We start from the raw sequence: 21,186 nt of genomic DNA, 5'->3' as shown, positions 1-21,186 counted from the left end.
TACATTCTGTATGCTTTGGCTATTCAAAGGGCCTCGATTAGTGCATTTGGCTTTTTAGGAGGTGCCCCTAATCTCTTTGAAAAGGTATTGAGTTTGAACTCACCTGGTGAGATTTTTTGTTTTTGTTTTGTTTTTCTCCTAATAAGAATCATTCAAAATAATTATTCTAACAGTTGAAGTTCTCAATAAAAACATTACGTATGAGGAATTAGGGAACAAGAATTTTAAAATCTGACCCTCTTGTCCTCTCTTCTTAGGATATATTAGGGTATATCTCTTCTCGCCCCAATATCCACTAACTCTTTGGGACCCTCGTAGGGAGTCTCAACGTTCTGAGTGTTTTCGTGTTGAGAGCAGAGGGCACATAGTCTTTTTTCGTTTTGGTCAGAGTGGAGAAGTTTGATAGATTGGGTTTTCTCAAAGACAGAGGTCTTCTCAGTCACTTTCTTCAGTACTGCCCTAAAAAAGCTATATATAAAGGTGACTGCAAAAGGATATGATATTCAGCAGTTCTGGATGTGCGCTGCATTGAGTGTGAGGCATTGGGGACTCTCTGTAAAAGAAAAAAAAAGGGAATTTTTTTGAAAGCCCAGGAAAGGATCCAAGAGTGGAATGGGCTGCTTGTTGTGACAGTGAAGTCCTTCTCTGGAGGTGCTGGAGCGGAGGCGGGTCTCAAGGATGCTGTTGGAAGCTCCCCAGCTGTGGGTGGAACACTGCATGTCCTGGGCTGCAGTCCTTTTTTTACAGCTCAGGGTTTTGATGCTGATATGTTTACTACACACTCTTGGACTATTTTGGCAAACACTGCTCTCGACTTTCTGAACTCCAGTTATACTTGTCAAATCAGGATTACATGATTCTGTTTCACAATAAAGTAAAATTTTCTAGTTAGATAATAAACTCAGCAACAGGGATAAAGTAAACTCTTTTGAACACCTACAGGGTCTAGCTTTGTGCTAGAACTTTCCATTCTTGATTGATTAACCTTTTGAGGTGGTTAATCAATGGTGGGTTTTTTTTGTTTGTTTGTTCAGAGATAATGATTTCCAATTATATTGTTTTAAGAAAGGAAAGATAAAATATTCTAGGTTTGTCTTTTATTTGGGAAGTAAGACATTTTCATGAAATACTAATTTCATTCTTTTTTAAAATCTTTCATTGGTTTAAATTTGAGGGGACAATATATAATTCCAATTCTGAAGCACCAGCAATCGAAAAAGGCCCTTCTAATTTAATTGTTCAATCAAGAGTTATCTATAGAAAAGCAATTATTTAAAAACGAGTAAACCATGGAGCGATTAAGGAGTTTTATTAGTTTTTCTTAATGAGGTCTTTATGCCCTTTTTGCAATGAATGCTTTATTTTATCTGCATACAGTTTTGAAAGCTTCAAAGATCAGTAGCTTTAAAAGTCAAGTTTATGTCATCTGTAGATTACTGAAAATTTATTTCTTGCTTAGACTTCCATTTTAGAATCTGTGTACCTGTAATTGATTATAGTTTTGATGAAGGAGCTAAGTGTCTGAAATTCTGAATGAGATTGGATGCTTAATTTGGTTTCTCACCTAGAGACATAGAAGATAGTGAAATTAACAACAAAGTTTTTGTTTTTTCCCCTCAGGTATATTTGAAACTAAATCTGTTTGGGGATGGTCCAATACCATTCTTGCTAATGTCAGGAATTAAAATTTTAACCTCTTAAAAAAGCTGACTCTCATCAACCCATTTTCTCCCAAATAAGGACCATTATATACCTCATGAGATTGAGCCTTGGTCAGTCTTTGTTACTATGGAAATTCCACATACAGTAGTTTACACATATGGACATTTATAAATGAAGATATAGAAATTAAGGTTTAAAAAATTAAATCTTCTAAATATCTAAGGCAAATCTTGTAAATAGCTAAGACATGTCTTTTAAATCTGTATAGAATGCCCTATGTTAAGAAAACATTTGATTTCTTAGAGGTAATTATTCATAGTAAAAAAATATTTCAGTATTCTTAAAAAACACAATATCCTCCGCTAAAATAGTCTATAATGATTTCATATAAATTACAGATAAAATTCAACATGTAAGTAGGTTGCACCTATATTGTGCTTGGTTCACAATCTTTGGTTTGGTGGTTATCGACTGGAATCATTAAGTCTATTCTTTAACGTGATGTATTTTGTGTATTATACAATAATCTTTTCAAAACAATCAACTCTTATAAAATGTTTATTTCAGAGCCCAGCGACTTGACTCTAAAAATTTACAGAGCTGAATCGTATGCTGGTCTCCAAGAGTTTAAAGCCGCCATAGAAGATTTAAATGCAGTTCTCTTTCAACTGCCAAATTGGCCTGAGGTAAAATTGCTGTTTATTATTTGCATACATTTAAAAATTTTAACGGGGGAACCTGCGTGCAATTATGGTTATAAGTTTTAACAGAATGGACTGGTTGACTCTGAGTAAAATATATAGAGTTCTCAAAATCTAAGGTCAAAACTTTTGATAAATATCATCTGACAATTTTTTAAATTGTAAGAAATCATTGTTTCCTAACTAAAGAGCAACCTGAATTCAAGGCACAGAAAAAAATAGAGACTTTGGTATACAAAATTTCCTCAAAGAGATACAACTGGCCATATTGTGAAGATGGATGCAAACTGGACATGGATGGAGGAGGTTTATTCATAGAAAGAGAAGAGGTCGTTGAGGCTAGAAAACTGATTGAGGCATTTTGTAGGGAACCAGATGATTAGTGACTTAATACATTGGGTGGGACACAGGAGGTTGTCTTCCTCTGTATAGTTTAAAAAAGACTTGTGGCTTATATATAATCAGTCTACTGATTTTCAGTTTTTATCAAATGACAAGGCAAATCAGTCCATCTCCCCAAAATGTTATTTAAGCTAGAAGTTACTCTTTTTTGTGAATTTTTCCTTTATTCAAAATTGCCTTTGAAATTGTAACATATGTACGATGTCAGAGGGGTAGTAGATTGGGGGACGGTTATCACTCTGCGAGGGGTATAAATGTCTGACTATTACTTTGTTTTGTATACCTGAAACTAATAATAATAAAAAATCCTCCTTTTATGAAACAATGATGACAGTAGATGGTAATTATTGTAATGTGTGCTTAAAGTTTCTAATTTAACAAAATAAAAAGATGAAAAATCTTAAAAAACAAAACAAACAAACAAAAGAAACTGTGCCTTTGAAGACAGTATAGTAAGGAGGCTCCAAAATTATAAATTAATGAGGACAATCCCATGATGGCATGACTGGTTAGTACAAGACAAATATATTGAAAGAATAAGAGGGAAAGTGATCTGTATGGACAACTTTAAAATTGTTTAAAAAAGAAAGAACCCTCTGCACTTATCACTGAAGTGATATAATTAGAAATGTGCTTTTGAAATCATTTTTCTCGGCCTCAGTTTCTCCATAGTGCTTCTCCAGGGTAGTGTGCAAGTATAGCTCAAAAGTGCTCTGGGCTCCTGAGTCATTCGGTTTCATAATGAGCATTTCTGAGCTGATCTTTTTTTTCTTTTCTTGATGTTGATATTTTTTTAAAAAATTCTATCAATAAAAGTTGTGTATGTGTGCTTTTATTGAAGGTCTACTTCAGGAAAGGAAAAGTACTCCACGATGCTGGCTTTTTAGGTGATGCCTTACAACTATTTCTGCAGTGCTTAGCCCTTGATGAAGATTTTGCACCTGCAAAGCTAGCAGTAGAAAAGGTAAATCAGTGTACTACCTATAATAATAGGACAAGGCAGGGCTAAAGAACAGTTCTTTAAAAGAAAATGCTAATTAGAAAGTTGGGATAAGAACATAAGGAATCCATGAGTCAAATTTAGTTGCAACTTGACAAGTGGTTTTCAGGTTCATATATTTAGTGTATTGAGTTCTGACTGAAATCAAAACATTTCATTCACAGATGTTTAAATGCATTATTATATTTAGATGTTCCCTAATATTCTGATCCGAACCAGACTAATTATCCTTAATTAAACATTGTTGTCATGATGTTCTTGCTCAGGAATTTTTATTGGCCTGCCTTTTACCTTTCATTTCAGGTCTAAACTTTGCTTACTTTTTATATTGCCAGTAATATTGCTCCATTCAACTTGTTTTGCCTTGTTTTTCTCAGTAGTCTATAGATCACTTTCCAAAGTTTGTTCTGTGGTGTGTTAGTTGGTGTTAATTAAAAGAAAAAGGGGGAAAGGGTTCTCTGATCAAATGACTTCAGGAAACATTGGGTTAAACCAAGTTAAACAGGTTTCTTCAAAACCTGTCAGAGTTTTTGCTATGCTAACGTGACAATAGCTCTCAGCTTTTGTCAAACTTTATTCAGAGTATCTGGAAAGACGAGAGTCTTTGAAAAATTGTTTGGGAAAAATCTACCCTAACACCATTTCAGTGCCCAGTCATGATTCTCTCCTCAGTATGCTGCAAACATGCCACATTATATGTTGTGTTTAAATTTTAGACTGTGGCTTTTTATCAGAATTATCTTTGGTGCTTAGTAAACAAAGATTCCTGGGCCCCACCACAGACCTTAGGAATTAGAATCTCTGGAACTGGGACATAGTTTAAGAACCTTGGGAGAGTCTTACGTACCTTGGAGTGTGAGAACTTTGAAATTTTTCTCAGATCCCAAATGCCTTACGAATCCAGCTAACACTGGTATGTCCTCTATGAGGTTTGTTGCATATACATTCTAGCCTACTGATTTAACAAAAAATGGTTTACTATTGTGTGTTTTCTGACTGTTCTATATTTGTTAGTGTTACTTCCCTGGGGAGATTGCAGACTTTTTAAGGGCTTATAATTTTGCATTTTCCATGCTATTGGATATCCTTATATTTATGTACATATTTGTTTGTTGCTTAATAAGGTCATGTATATGCAGAACAACTGATGCTTTGAAAAATTTGTTTTTCCCCAATATGCTTTTTGTAAATGGTGGTATAATTTACGTATAACTAAATGCACGGATTTTGTAGTTCAGTGAATTTTGAGAATTTATAAACCTATGTAACAGCACCCCCATCAAGATACGGAATACTTCATCACCCTAGGCAGCTCCCTTGTCTCCTTTCCAGTAAATCCCCTATTACTATGCTCCCAGAGTCAACTACTGTTCAGATTTTTATTACCACAGTGTAGTTTTGCCTATTCTAGAACTTCATATGAATGGAATCATATAGTGTATACTCTGTGTCTGGCTTTTTTCCCTCAACATATTATATTTTTGAGATACATCCAGTAATTTAAAATGTTTTATTGTTCACTAAGTATTCCATTGTATAAACATATCACAATTTGTGGTATTTACAGTTAGTAGTGATTTTCAATTGGATTGTTTCCAGTTGCTGCTATGAACATTCTTGCACAAGTCATTTTGTGGACGTTATTTGTATATCTCATTGGTAAACACCTGGGAGTGGAGTTGCTGGGTTCTAGGGTAGGTGTGTGTTTAATACATTTTTTTTTATCGGGAAATTTAAATACATATACAGATTTTTAAATGTTCATTAAATGGGGTATTGCTCGAACACCTACCAGATATACACACTTTTGTTTACATTTTATTTATATATATGTATATATATGTAATTATAGTTACATTATAATGATTTATAAGTAATTCTTATTTTTGTGTATGTGAGAGATAGCACAGTTGAAAAATCAAATATCCATATTTAGGCTTGAAGAAATGCTCTGCTGTGCACACAAATAAAGCTTATTTGACAATCAAAAATTGTTGAATCCCTCTCATTTTCTTCTAGCCAGTTTCTTCCCCTGTCTTGACCTGTCCTGTTTCTTTGAGAGTTTTAGATGTATTCCTGATAGAAGCATCTGGAAAGTTTGATATTGCAGCTGCCTCCCAGGTTAATTCCCAGCTGTTGCAGGGCAACTGCCATTTGGTGCTCCCGCCCAACAGCTGGGCACTGGTGACTGCCGGAGCAGGTTCATAATTCATTGAGAAGCTAGTGTAAATACATGGAATTCTAGAGTTTTGTCATTAGAGGTCCAAGTTCTTTAGTTCACATAAACACTCCAAGTCCAGCATTAAAATATACATTGGTGTGAGCCATGTTTTGACTGTATAGGACGCACTAATCTTCAGAGGTAAATATTTTCTACTTCTCTTAAGAACTCCTCTTTTTACAAGCCTTACATTAAAAAGTCAGCCTTTACCTTGGGTACCTTCTCAGGCTACCAATGAACCACTCCTGTGCCTTCCTTTTGAATAATATTTTTGAGGTGATTTGACCTTACTGAGACACACCTTGGTTCTGTAAGACTTAAATCTATTTGGCAGTTTCTCCCCGGCTCATTAAAAATAATGTCTGCTACAGATTTTCTAAAAATTCTTAAATATTAGGTAACTATATTAAGTTATTGTCAACCAAATATTTTATATTTTCCATTTCTTGTATAATGTTTCTCTTGCAGATTTTATTTGATTTACTATCACCTGAAAACTTAAAAGAAGGCCTGAAGGACTCTTCCTGGAATTCATTACCATGTATTAAAAACAAACCTTTTGGTTTTCCTTCAGTAATGGAAGAGTCTCACTCTGCCAGTGAACTTAGCCCGGAGCAGGTAAGGGGTGAGAAAAGATTATCATGGGGTTAGTGTGTCAGTTTCTTTACAAGTTAATGTCTTTATTTTCCTCATTTCAAGTACAGTACTTAGAATCTGCTTAGGTACTTTTAACCTATTTAGCGTTGTCTTAATAGGATTTTTGTCTATAGCCTTTTATTTTACAAAAAACTTTCATGTAAAAATACTTGTTCATTAATCACAATTTTAGGTCACCTGAATGTCAGAAAACTTTTATAGTCTCTTAGAAAATGGAGAACATTGTATTTATTTTAGTTCCCTCAGGGTAGGAACAACTATATTAGTATTACTGCTTAAATCTCATTATAATATAAATCAGCTTGATATTTAGGGCTATATAAGTACTGGCAAAAATCATTTACTTGCCAGGGTTGTGGAATTAAAGTTGAGCTATTAAATGAACAGTAAAATAAATATTATAAAACATTGAAATTTTGGTTGATTCTTGGCAAGAGCAGTAAAGGATAGTAAAGAAACAGTTACCCCTTGTTATTGTATTTTTATAGAACGAAGAAATACGAGAGGTCACGTCAGAGCCTATCAAGGGAAGCTTAAATCGTGCTCGGTCAGCACAGGCTATAAATTCAACAGAAATGCCTGCCAGAGAGGATTGTTTAAAAAGAGTGTCCTCAGAACCTTTACTCTCTGTTCAAGAAAATGGTGCTCTGCTGAAAAGAAAGTTGTCTCTTTTAGACCAGGACATAATTGTAAATGAAGATGGAAGAAATAAGCTTAAAAAGCAAGGAGGTAAAAATTTCAAAATACTCATATAAAACACATTTATTTATTGATTTAGAATGGCCTTTAAACTTTTTCCTAAAGATAACTCTTTGTCTAAATAGAAACTCGCAATGAAGTCTGTACATTTTCATTAACTTATGGTGACATACCAGAAGAATTGATAGATGTCTCAGATTTTGAGTGTTCTCTCTGCATGAGGTAAGTATAAAATTTATAAAAGATAAATATTTTGTGTAGATGTAAATAAAATACAGGGTAGATAGAGCTACTCTACTCTGTAATAATAGGCAATGTAAAGTAACATAATACTGTACTAAATATCAAAAGATAAGAATTTTAGTCCTAGGTTGACCTTTCACACCTTGGACAAATATGTGTGAATCTTGGTTTTCCTTACTTACAAAGTGAGGCGAGTATTTGCCTAGCCTCTCTTGCTGTGTCGTAAGAATCCAAATGACTTCAGTATAAAAAGTACTTGGGAAATTGTGACGTACTATAAAAGCTATATGTATTATTAAAACTTAGATATATCCATGATTTTAGATTTGGGTAAGAATTCTAATTATGTATTATATGTATCTGATTCTATCTTGTTTGCATATTTTAACCATAAAATCCTGTTAAAGTACCATTGGATAAGGATTTCCGTTATGTAGAATGCTTAGAATGCTAAAAGATGATAGTTTTGAAAGAATATTTTCCATTTACATAAACTGTGGTGGAGTCAAAGGAACAATGCATGAAGAGTCAGGAGACTTGGTGCTGGCCATGTGTGGCTGGTAGTAAGTAGCTGTATTTCTGAGCAAGTCTCCTAACTCTGAACCGAGGCTTCTTCATTTATGAGGTGAGGGGATTAGACAAGACAATTTCTGAAGTACTTATACATCTCACAGTACTTCTAGGAAATTCAGAAGTGTCTCAGGAAATAATTATAAGTAAAATGAGTTTTTCCATATTGTTTATTACACTTGGTATTAAGCCTAATATTTCTTTAGGATTCAACTGTAATATTTATTGGATTATTCCTTTTAATGAATTTTATATTGTAAGGCGTTTATAAGCTTACTAAGAAACCCAATTGTAAAGAGATGAGAAAGTACCAATCTATACAAAAGCTAATTAATAATTATTAATGATATTTATTTTTTGCACTAGGGTTTTGAAATCTGGTATACATTTTATGTTTACTGCACATCTCAGTTTGGACAAGCCACATTTCAAATGTTTAGAGCCACATGTAGCAAGTGGCTGTTATATATTAGTCAGTACAACTCTAGGTGCTTTGCAGGGTACCTCTGTTGATAGAAGACTTTTAAAAGTATCAGGAGGTTGTAATTGCATTTATCACTGCCCCTTCCCTCTTCTCTTACCCACCAGACCCTCCTTCTTCCTTGTCTAAATAGATTAGTATTATAGTTCTATTATAGTTTGTTCAGTTTTTCCAGTAGATAATTTAATGTGAAAACTAACGTGTATCCTGGTTGATTTCAGGTTGTTTTTTGAGCCAGTAACAACCCCTTGTGGACATTCATTCTGTAAGAATTGTCTTGAGCGTTGTTTAGATCATACACCCTATTGTCCCCTTTGCAAAGAAAGCTTAAAAGAGGTAAACATTTATATATTTATCTGTTTGTGTTAAGTTTGGCCACATGGTTCTGTTCAGCCATAGAAATAGTGATGATGATGTTCAGAATGAATTAGATTATATATGCTGAGTGACCAAAAAGGATAACATTTCATTATCCATATGTTAGCTTTAGAGAAATGTGAGATTGGAGAGCTTAGGGGAAAGCAGAGAGGTTGTCTTTAACAAGGGGGTATGGTCAAGTACATGGTAAGGAATAAGGTCAGTTTTAATGATGAGAATTTTAATAATGGGGAAACCCAACTGCCCTGCCTCCCATTCCCAGTAAAAGGCCCGATTTCAGGCCTAGTCCAGCCCTCTTAATAGCGAAATGGTTCTGTCCAATGGAACTTCTGCATTGGTAGCAATGATCTATTTCTACGCTGTGTAACACGGTAGCCACTGGCCAAATGTCACTATTAAACACTTGAAATGTGGTTATTGTGGCTGAGGAACTGCATTTTTAATTTTGTTTAATTTTAATTAATTTACATGTAAGTAGGCACATGTGAGTAGTGGCTACCGCACTGCACAGCATAACTCTAGAAAGGGGTAGACTGGACAGGAGAGGGAGGCACAGCTTCCCACAGCCCTTCTTGTAGAGTCAGTGATCAGCACTGGTAACCTTGTTAGGAGACCAGCTAGATCCCAGGTGAGTGTCTTCTGTAACAGAGTGGAGGACAATACCCCCTCAGTCCTGCATGGGGGACTGTAGATCCCCTAAGGTGAGGCCAAACCCTTATAATTCTGAGTTCCAGTTGCAGTGACCGCGTTGCTCAGGGAGAATGAGCCTGTCTCTGGTGGTGGACAGGATTGTGGACAGAAAAAAAACTGTTCCAAATATGAATAAAAATTGATAAAACCATTTTGCTCTTGAATATACATAGTTATTTCTTATGTAGAAAACATACCTCTATATAGATATTATAATAGCATATGAGTATTGTTACATTTGATGTGCGTCTTACGTAATAAGCTGATAATGTACGACACAAAACCGAATACAGAATATTCACAGTCAGGAAACAAGATAAACTTACTCTTAAAGAGTTTGTTAGTTACATTTTCAACTAAGGTACTCAGTGTTTTCAGGTGAAATATTCTAACTATGCTATTTTTCCTGTGTTTGCAGTTTTTTAGATACTCTAGTATATTTATTACGCTTTTTTTCAGATGAACAATTAAATAACATTGCTTTAAATTTAGAGATATCTCATCTTAAAAAATGTCTGGAGATTGAAGGATAATAAAATAAGCATATTATTTAAAAATATAACTAACATACTGTTTAAAAATAACTATCCTGTGTCCCGACTTTGAAGATACCCTATATAATGTAAATCATAAAATCTAAATACATATTTTTTAAAAAATAAAATTGATATACTCTACATTGATATTACTCCTACTTGTCATTTTATTTTGCTTATTTTTTTGATTTGAATATATTTTAAAGATAACAGTAATCTAATGATTTAACATTTCCCTATTGGATTTGTACATTTCGTTCTCTTTTTTTTATATACCATGCTTTGCATCTTTGACTATTTCCTTACAGTAAATTCCTGGGAGGTAAATTACTAGCTCAAAGGTCATATGTTTATAAGACTCTTAAAACCAGTTTCCTTAGGGTCAATTCCTGGGAGATAAATTACTAGCTCAAAGGTCATATGTTTATAAGATTCTTAAAACCAATTGCCAGATTGCCTAGGTCCCTAGAAATGGTATACAAATTTAAATTCCTATCAGTAATGTAAGAGAAGCTGTATTTCCCCAAATTTAATATAATGCATGAGTATTAAATTTTAAAACCGTTATTAATTTAATAGAAAATGGTAATAAAATTGCTTTTTATAATGTGTGTACTTTGATTACTATTATAATAAACTCGGCAGTTCCCTGTGTCTGTATCACCTGCTCAGGAGTACCTCTCTCCAGTCTGTAGCTCAGTGCTTCTCAGAGTGATCAGCAGCGTCTGTATCACCCAGGAATTGCTTAGAAATATACATTCTCAGACCCCACTCCAGAGCCACTAAATAAGAAACACTGGGGTGGGGCTCAGCAATCTTTTTTAATCAGCCTGGATTCATACTAAAATTTGAAAACCACTACTATTCCCCATTTCCTAACCTCTCTCATGGTTCCTACTCTATTTTTCATTGGATAATGACAAACCCTTATTTAAGCTGGATCTACAGATTAAAGGATGCCTTCTCTTTGCCTTATCTTGTCATTGTCTCCCAAGAGTTTTCCTCACTATTTGTATTAAATAAATTTGTGTTGGGCATTTTCTTTGTCTAAAATCCGGTGCAGACCCTCTGACCTGGTCCCTGCCCCTATGCAGTTTTTAGTTCAGTTACAGAGATAGGATGTATCCCTGTGCATGTAATACAGTGCAGGGTATGGTAACTGCCTTTTATATGGTAAAGGCAATAAAATATGGGGTTCTTGGGAGACAGAAAAGTAAAGAAAACTTTATGAAAAAGGTAAAATTGGAGCCAGATCTTAGAGGGTAGATAGATAGGTTTTCATCGGAGTGAAAGGTGGCTTTTAGCAGTTGGAATAGAAAATGACACCAGAATGCATGAAGGTGGCAATTTTTCAGAGTATTAAGGGAGTGGTACAAATGAAGCATTTTATATGGGAGGGGTCATATATGAAAAGCAACTTCTTCATAAGGATCTGAGTAATAGGGGGGTGACAGTGGAAGAAGCTGAAAGAAAAATTATTTGGAAACTACCACTGAAATTGGGAACAACAACAAAAAAGGAATAGTTTTGTTTTTCTTAAATAAGGCAAGGGCATTTTTTTCTTTATTCCTTACCTTATTTTTGTTTCTCAGTTAAAACGCTAGTTTCAGGTACCCATGAGCTGTCAGATGGAAATTGGCCTGTGGTGTGGGAAATGGCCGGTGCAGGGCTGACAGCTGCTAATAAAGGATTTGTGATCATAGCAAGACACAGGTCATATAGAGTGCTTGGTTCAAGCTGCAACCATGTCATTATGTTCTTGAACAAAGCTTCAGACAGGTTTACCTGTTTAGCATCATCCGTTCATTGTAAGGTTCCCCCTCACTAATTCAATTAATTCAGAATTGACTGTATAAATATGTAATAAAGCCTTTACTATATCAATTAAAACTGTTTTGTCTGTTTTATACTAGAGGAAAAAATATTGGAATGTAAAATAATACTGTCTTCTAGTATCTAGCAGATAGGAGGTACTGTGTCACACAGCTGTTGGAAGAATTAATAGTGAAGTATCTGCCTGATGAGCTGTCTGAGAGAAAAAAAATATATGATGAAGAAACTGCTGAACTCTCACAGTAAGTGTCTTCTCATAAAAATTAATACAATCAAATTACGAACTACTACCCTTTCAAATAGTAAGGAGAAACCTCACAGCAAGCTGGATCCTGTCTTTAGTTCAACCCAGTCTAGTCAAAGGTGTCTTTTTAAAACAAATGTCGGTGAGCTTCCCTTGTCCTCAACAGACAGAATTTTTTAAAAGTTAATTTGGCAACTTCCAGGCGTCCTGCTGGGAATTAGCTCTTTGCACTGAACTCAATATTTTAGGTAGGCGAAGGGTTTCTTACAGGGACTTAAGACAGTGGAATGGGGAATGGAGAGGCGGAGCTGGTGGGAACAGCAACCCTCAGCTGTCAAGGCAGGGCAGGGGAAAGGTAGCGGATAAATGGCCTAGATTGGCAGGGGGATCCAGTTAGAAGTTTGGAAGGCGGGACCTTGAGACCTGAGACTACAATTCAAATGAGAGAAGGCATGACTTAGGGGCCAAATTTTCAATTTAAACGTAGAGGAACTAGCACTTGTATATTAAACATTTTTATTAAATGTTACTTTTATATAAGTAACTTATGGTTCTTTTGAAGATGAACTAGAAAACATAAATGAGCAAGGGGGAGAAAAGCCATAATCTGTAACCCAAAGGGAATCTCCTTCAGCGTTTAGGCATAAAATCCTTGCAGATTTTAATATATATAAAAATACATTTTAAACTCGGGATAATTTTATTCATATTATTTTATAAACTTTTCTCATTCATATAGACATTTAAATGTAGTATCCCATTTTATGGTTATGTCATAATTTACTAATCCTCTCTTTTTGCTTCTAAGTTTTGTCTGCTATACACAGTGCTACATTGAACATTCTTATAGTACTTGGGGGGAAAAAAGGCAGTTGGTTCAAAGGATACGAACATTTTAAAAAGTTTTTGATGTATATAGCCAAATTCTCTCCCTTGTGGTTGTATTGTTTCAAACTATCCCCTGCGCTGTCAGTTTTCCCCATACCCTTGCCAAAGCTGGGCGTTGCCTGTATCTGTATCCTTCTTATTTTCTGCCAATCTGGCAATGAAAAATGTATCATTTTAATTATCTGGAAAAAGTGTTATTGAATTATCTGTCTTTGATAGTGAGTTTGAAAATATTTGTTTTTTAAATTTACTGGGAATATTGGGGAACAGTGTGTTTCTCCAGGGCCCATCAGCTCCAAGTCGTTGTCCTTCAGTCTAGTTGTGGAGGACGCAGCTCAGCTCCAAGTCCAGTTGCCATTTTCAATCTTGAGTTGCAGGGGGCACAACCCACCATTCTATGCGGGAATTGAACCAGCAACCTTGTTGAGAGCTTGCGCTCTGACCAACTGAGCTATCTGGCTGCCCTGAAAATATTTTTAATGCCTAAGAATTTTTAATGATTTGCTTTTTGTCTTTTGTGGGAGCACATTTTTTCTTATTTTCTTTTTTTCCCCCCCTTTCTTCCACCCCACCCTTACACTCCTGTTCAAGCTGTTGTTTCTCAGTCTAGTTGTATAGGACACAGCTCCCTGGCCCATGTTGGTATAATGAGCCTTGCGCTCCCCCCGGCTGAGGCAGTTGGTCGCCTGTCATCGGTGGGCCGCTCACGGCAGCTCTCACCAACCTTCGGCTGCTCACAGCTGCCCAGCTCTGAGCCGTTGTTACAATCTTAGCTGTAGAGGGCGCAACTCACTGGCCCATGTAGGACTTGAACCAGTGACCTCGGCATTAGGAGCTCAGCACTCCAACCACCTGAGCCACTGGGCTGGCTCCTTATTGTTTTCTCAGAGTAAGAGTGTTTTACGGATAAAAGGTATTAGCTCAATCATGTTACAGATGTAAACAGATTTTTAATATAAAACTGTAATTATAATCACTTCTTCATTCATAAAGATACTTAGCTCTATAGGGTAACCTGGTATCTCAAATTTAAATTGACTGGTATAAATAAGCGGATCACAAACAGATTTTTAGTGTTAATATTGTATCAGTGCAAGCTTAATAAAAGGGATACTGACTATTGTTCTTGCCAAGAATAAAAATCACCGTATTTAGTGCTCATTTCTTTTTGTTTTATAGTAATTTACTACATTTGCAGGCTTTAGTCATTTTGGTTGTGTGTTCTGATATATAATAATGAAAGTTGTCTCTTCTTCAGCTTGACCAAGAATGTTCCAATATTTGTTTGCACTATGGCCTATCCCACTGTGCCTTGCCCTCTTCATGTATTTGAGCCAAGATACAGACTGATGATTCGAAGAAGTATACAAACTGGAACTAAACAGTTTGGGATGTGTGTCAGTGATACACAAAATAGGTATGCTTTCTGTGTACTTCAGTAATCCATGTTTTTATTTATATTGGAACTTTCTTTGAATATTGAGAACTTGCATGTTTGTTACTTGAACTTTGATATTAATTAGAGTTTTTCTTCTAGTTTTGCAGATTATGGTTGTATGTTGCAAATTAGAAATGTACATTTCTTACCTGATGGAAGGTCTGTGGTTGATACAGTTGGAGGAAAGCGATTTAGGGTTTTAAAAAGAGGAATGAAAGATGGATATTGCACTGCAGACATTGAATATCTGGAAGATGTTAAGGTATTACAAACTATTCTTTTCCAGCACACTTTGGTGTACTCGGTCCTAGGTGCTGTATAGGCATCCAGGCTGATATTTTCCAGGCCCAGGAAACAGTTCTTCCTAGTAGAGACTCTCATCTGTACTTATGCAGATTAGCTCCAAATTACTTTTTCTGACCTTGTTCTTCATCATTGTGAATTCCAAGGGAACTTGGGAGACCGGAACTTAGATCCTCTTCCTTCCCCAGTCCCCAGGCTCAACGCCCAGCGTAGTACCTGGGATATCTGTGTGCATCTGCATGGGAGGTGCTTGACTGTAGCAGTGGATTGAATTTGAACCATTTTTAAGTGTGTAATTCAGTGTCATTCAGTGCATTCACGTTGTGCAAAAAGCAGATGCCTTTTAAACTATCGTTATGTGTTTCATTTCAAATCTTTCAAAAATGAAAAGTACATTCTTTTGTCTCCTGTGTGCTATAGACTTAACCTTTTATATTTCAGAATGTTTTTAGAGTCCCTTTGTTGTTTTCATACTGAGTCATCCTTGATGTGTGAAAGGCTGAGTCAGGCCTGGTATTTGTTCAGATGCCTGAATGTATATGGAATAGAGCACTCCCTGGCAGGTAGTGAGTGGGATATAAGAGTGTGTTAAAGAAGTCAATATGAAATGATGAGTTAACGTTCCATCTTCCCACTGGCCTTTGATCACACTACTCCTCTGGATCTCAGGCTGGAAGGCTCATGCATTTAATTTTACGTTTGCAGTTTCATGATCCAGTAGTCAGAAGGGTGTACAGAGGTGATGGAGGTAGCCACAGCCTTGGTCCTGTATAGCAGAGGTTCATCATTGCATAAGTTTTCTCCCTGTCTTTTGATATACTGACTTTATTAGCTAAGTTATTTATTGCATTTTTGTTTTTGTTTTTGTTTTTTGACCCAGTTTCCTGGGAAAAGATATAATTATGCTTGTCTTCCGTCCTGTTATGCTTTTCTGCCATGTCATCTGCACCTTAACCCCCTCCCCCAGTCTTTCCTGTTATTACGGCACCTGTATTCTTCTGGGTTTTTGTTCTCTGCTTTCAAAGCCAATGATCCATAAAGACAAAAGGACTTCCAAGTTCACGTAGACCTTTGTCCGAGAACTCACTTTCAGTCTTCCCCCTCCGAATGGGGGGTTAGTAGGTTTCGGCAATATCGCGGTGCTAACTCAGCAAGGCTAGGTGGAGGGCAGGCCTTGCTGTCTTCCTTTAGTCTGGCCCATTGGCATTATGTGTGGCAGAAATATATGATATATTAATATGCTGCATAACAATAATATTCTCTGATCCAACACTGAAATAGGTATTCCCTATTTTTTTTTCTTTTTTCATTTTTATAGGGTCAGTGATATTAGAAAAAGAAGATTAGATACAGAAATCTTATTAACTGTTGTTATTTCTAGGTTGAAAATGAAGATGAAATAGAGAATCTCAGACAGCTTCATGATTTGGTATACTCTCAAGCCTGCAGCTGGTTTCAAAATTTAAGAGACAGATTTCGAAGCCAAATTCTTCAGCATTTTGGATCAATGCCCGGGAGGGAGGAAAACCTTCAGGTATGATAGCTTTGATATTGTTTCCGAAAGTCTCACTTTTTTTGTCAACCTAAATTAGTAGATTTTAAGTTTTATTCTTTTTGTTGTCTTTCTTGCACAACATTCTTCCGTCTTTAGAATCATGACCATATTCTCTAGTGCAGTGATATCTGCTACATTTTATGCAGGAAGCGGATGGAAATAAGTGTCCGCTGAGGTTCCTATAGGAGTGAGTGCAGGGAGGAGAAAGCCCTTAAATGGAGGATTTTCCAGAGAGGGATAAGGAATCAAAAATGGGACATGGTACCGTCTAGTAAATTGTGACTATGAGACATCTGTGCCTTCAAACCAGGCAGCTGTTGCTGTTATTCTTTGACAGTTGAGAAGTAGCATCTTCTACACTTTGGGAAAAAATATTTTCTTACCTCTCCTTTTATTCCCACCTTTTATCCTGCCACTTCAATTCATTTTTGTCTCTTCATGTTTAGTACTCCACTTCACATGAAGCTGGTCTTGCTCAGGTACTTAGGGTTGACATTTAAGCTTAATCTAATCAATGTGTAGCAGGCACTTTCTGTGTAAGCAGGTCTGTGCGGTAGGCACTGTAAGAAGCATAAAAGAAGGGTCACTATTCTGGAGAATCTGATTTTAGACTCATCAAAGCACTAGCTTTTAGGGATCAGCATTTTTTCATTGAATTGAATTCAAGTGTTTGTGGTCAGAAGGTAATAGATTTCATAAAGGAATGGCTATAAATAAATATATGAAGACAGAGAGATAATAGGTTTCACAGTGATAACACACTGCCTCTCCTTCCAGTTTTCAAAGATTGGGCTAAGTCTGTCTGAATCCTTCACCCGAACTTGCAATTTCAATATCAGACCATCTCCAAATTGAGAACTCATTCTGTATCTAGGATGTTATTAGTTGCCAAATGTATGTTTGATCCTGACTACCTGAGCCTGATTCAACTGGATAGAAATAGCTTTTGATAAGGACAAAATTGAATAAGGAAATTTTAAATGTTAACAAACCAACTTGTGGAAAAATTCAACATTACTTTCCTGTCACCTTCACCTTCACTTTTTATTATCCTATCCTCTCACTGTTTTCTGTTAGTCATGTGTATAAGTCAGGATTCAGTCAGGAAAACAGAAGCAGCCGCTCTATATATTCCAGGGACTAATGGTTTATTGTAGGATGTAGAGTAGACACAGCGTTGGGAGAGCTGAGGAGTGAAGATCAGGGGCGTCATCAGTAGAGGTCAGGGAACCTGCCGCCACCGGGCTCGACCTGCTGGCGATGCCCGGTGCTGCTCAGGGCCTTACAGGCAAGCTGCTGTCGTTCCTAGGACTCCCAGGGAAGTCACCACCAGAATCTCATCTGTTGTGATGGAGCAGGTGGTCTGCAAGAGTTCTTTGGAACGCTTCTACAAATCTTACCAGCTGCCACCCTTGGCAACAGTCTCCAGAGAACAACAGCTTCCTTTGTTCCGACTTCCACATCTCACAGGAGTGCCTCTCCTTGGCCAAGGCTCACCTGGAACCGAATGGGGAAGGGGGTGATTCCCGGAAATGTAATATCTGATGTCTCTGAAATGCAGAAGGAGGTGGTCGTGATGCTGAGTTGGGAACAGACAGTACACAAATACAGAAATCTACTTTGATTCTAAGAGGAGCGTGTTGAGATCAACACTGATGTCACAGCTCCTTTTGTCCTGAAACCTCGTGTTTCAGGTTTAGTAAAAAGCAATTCAATGTGTAGTAAAAGTGGCTTTAAAGTTCTTTTATATGAATTCTAGTTCTTTCAATAGCCTGTAGTCAGCCCTTGGCACATCAGAGGAGCTTCTTTGCTGGAGATAGGTTTATGTTTCAAATGAAACTAGAAGCTGAGACCTTTTTCTGTCTTTCCTAGGATTCAACAATTCTTTGAAGAAATTTTGAAATATCCATTAACTTATCTTAATGTTTTAAATATCTATTTTAAGAAAGCAGTTCTCAGCTTGGGACAATTTTGCCCCTGTAATGGGACATTTGATAGTATCTGGAGACATTTTTAACTATGACAACCGGGGAGGTACTACTGGCATCTAGTAGAGTTCAGAGGTGCTGCTAAACATGCTACAACGTACAGGACAGTTCTCATAACAAAGAACCGTCTGGCTCCAAATGTGAGTCGCCTGAGCTTGAGAAACCCTGCCGTAAGGCAGTGCAATGCAGAGGAAAGCGGGTTGGCTGTGGAGTCAGGTCTGGATTTGAATCTTGGCTCTGCCACACGTGAGCTGAGAGGCCTTGGACAGTTTGTATTACATTTCTGAGCTTCGGTTTTCCCATTTTATACGGGCATAGTGATAACCTTCCTTACATGATTGTTTAAAGAATTTGAAATGGGACCTGATGTGGGAAAGTGCTCGATAAAGGCTAGCTTGGTGGTGGTTTGTTAACTGTTGTGATTACATAAATATTTGTTTTACTGTAAAATGTTGATTATTTTTAGGTGACTCCCAATGGACCTGCCTGGTGTTGGTGGCTTCTTGCAGTTCTTCCTGTAGATCCCCGCTATCAGCTGTCGGTTTTGTCAATGAAGTCTTTCAAAGAACGGTTGACAAAGATACAACATATATTGACCTATTTTTCTAGAGACCAATCTAAGTAACTAACTGCTTGGATATTCTTTTAAAGTTACCCTAATCTGGCTGTGTTGATGGCCAGGTTGTCCGCTGCCTTTCACATCCAGTGCTGGTTTGAGAAATGTAATGAAACTGTTCTGTTTTGGGTTTTTTTTTTCCCCTTCAACCTCCGGAATCATGTGGTTCTGCAAATGAATACCTTCAACTAGGATTTAGACCACTAAGAACTTGCACAGAAAAACACACAGTAATTGTGTGTTGAACCTCTACATTGTGATGAATTTGCACTATGTACCATATTCTACAGTGAAATGAGAACTCCGTGTGTGTATGTGGAATGCGTGTGTGCGTGGGTGTGGGTGGTATGTGCGCATTTTCTCTGGCTTTAACATTTTAAAAAGAAAAAAAGCCATAGAGAGCAGAACTTGCCTAAGGTCATTTATTGCCCAAGTTTACAACAGTAGGGATACAAGTGTTTGCAAATTGAATTCGCCTCAGATTTCTCTGTCCTAATGCTTATATTTGCACAAGTAGGTAAACTATGGTATTGAGTGTCACTCTTTATTGGAAATCCTGCTCTTGCTGAACTGTTTTGACCATTGACTATGACACAGTTTCTTATTTATGTAAATACTTGCATCCTAATGGCCGACAGGCAATGGATGCAGAACCTAGAGCCAGTTTTCAGGAACAATTGCAAACCTGACATGGTACTGTGCGTCTATTCATAAAACACTTAAAACTGTGAAAATATGGTTTACATTTAATTGTACATAATGGTAAATGGAGAACTCAATTCAGTACCAGTTAGTTTGTACATTTTAGGGGGCTTTTCACGTTAACTGTCTATCTATGTAATTTATAGTTTGACATGATGTGTTTGTTTTTAAAAATTGCATAGTATAAACCCATTAAAGATCTGAGGAAAGAGAAGCTTAATGTAGAACTAAGCTTTTAAAGTATGTTTTATTTTTTAATTCTGGTCTTGGTGCAATTGTTAGTTATGCCTTATTCATATCACAATTAGATCGCCATGCTGTGACATGGTTTATATTCATGCTGCCCTAGATACCTTTTGTAATTATTTGTTGCAGACTTGTGACTGTCCCTATTAACTTTCTTTATGTAAGTAATTTGTAAAAGTTTCTTAAAATTTTTGCTTTTGCTTATTTAATTTTGAATAAAAGCTAAATTCATAATTTGTTTTCTTAAATTTTAGGTTTATGTAAAAAAATTAGTGGAGGTATCAAACTGCATATAGTAAAATAACAAATGACTTTTGCTTATTGTTTTGAGCCATGAAACATAAATTATAGCTTTCAAAACACTTTTTTGGTCAATTTTTGACCAAACAATGTAGTATTTTTGACCAAACAAACAAGGTAGTGTCTTAAGGAGGCTTGCGGCCCGAGAACCATCATCTAAAGCATTATTTTTCAACCTTTTAAAAAACCATGTTCCTTTAGGATAAAGATAAAAATCTTATGTACATGTTACCCCCATTTGTACTCCTCTTGGTAACGTACTTAACCATTTCAGTCCCCAGTTTCCCAGCTAGGATTTTCCAAATATAACTAAATCACCTTTTAATGTTGAATGTTTTTATAAAAATATATCCAGAAATGACTGCCTAGAGGACCACCCTTTGCCCCCTCAATTATGCTAATTGAGAATCTGTTCATTAGTTCTGCAGAAAACATTGTCTAAAGTAGGCCATTCCCTAAAAGTACCTTATCAATAGTTTCTAAAGTGTCAGATTAAACTTTCTTGTAATAAAAAACTACTAAATGCCTGTTAAATAGTGTCTGGGTAGTATAAGTAAAGAGTTGAACTATGTAGTCCTCAAAAGGTGTATCAGAAGGCAGTGGGAGTTACGTGGTGCTGAATCTACATCTGTAATATGCGTGTGTGCATATGTGTACACACACGCTCACACACACACAGATCGGCACTATGCAGTCTCCACATATGCGCACACATACTAATGAGAAGTCCTGTGTTTTACTTATCATTCGACCTTAATTTTGTGATAGATGATCTCTGATAGTTACTGTTGTCTATAGATATTTTTTAAATCTCTGGAAACTTTTTCTTATTG

The 21,186-nt window shown here is 36.3% G+C and overlaps 1 protein-coding gene across 1 annotated transcript in view; it reads left to right on the top strand.

Annotated features, from left to right (window-relative positions):
- The window catches only part of LONRF1 (LON peptidase N-terminal domain and ring finger 1), a 28,236-nt gene extending 7,948 nt beyond the window's left edge, over positions 1 to 20,288 (top strand). The window contains exons 2-12 of the mRNA XM_033104874.1: positions 2,230 to 2,348; positions 3,607 to 3,729; positions 6,455 to 6,604; positions 7,132 to 7,372; positions 7,468 to 7,564; positions 8,858 to 8,972; positions 12,194 to 12,315; positions 14,464 to 14,622; positions 14,743 to 14,905; positions 16,328 to 16,480; positions 18,956 to 20,288. Coding sequence (XP_032960765.1) covers positions 2,230 to 2,348; positions 3,607 to 3,729; positions 6,455 to 6,604; positions 7,132 to 7,372; positions 7,468 to 7,564; positions 8,858 to 8,972; positions 12,194 to 12,315; positions 14,464 to 14,622; positions 14,743 to 14,905; positions 16,328 to 16,480; positions 18,956 to 19,114 — 1,601 coding nt within the window. The 3' untranslated portion in view covers positions 19,115 to 20,288. The remainder of the gene's footprint in view (positions 1 to 2,229; positions 2,349 to 3,606; positions 3,730 to 6,454; positions 6,605 to 7,131; positions 7,373 to 7,467; positions 7,565 to 8,857; positions 8,973 to 12,193; positions 12,316 to 14,463; positions 14,623 to 14,742; positions 14,906 to 16,327; positions 16,481 to 18,955) is intronic.
- The last annotated feature ends 898 nt before the right edge of the window (positions 20,289 to 21,186 follow it).

This window comes from Rhinolophus ferrumequinum, chromosome 4 (genome assembly GCF_004115265.2).
Source record: "Rhinolophus ferrumequinum isolate MPI-CBG mRhiFer1 chromosome 4, mRhiFer1_v1.p, whole genome shotgun sequence".
NCBI classification, from domain to species: Eukaryota; Metazoa; Chordata; class Mammalia; order Chiroptera; family Rhinolophidae; genus Rhinolophus; species Rhinolophus ferrumequinum.
The sequence above is the reverse complement of the archived record's forward strand: the minus strand, read 5'-3'. Positions and strand labels throughout refer to the sequence as shown.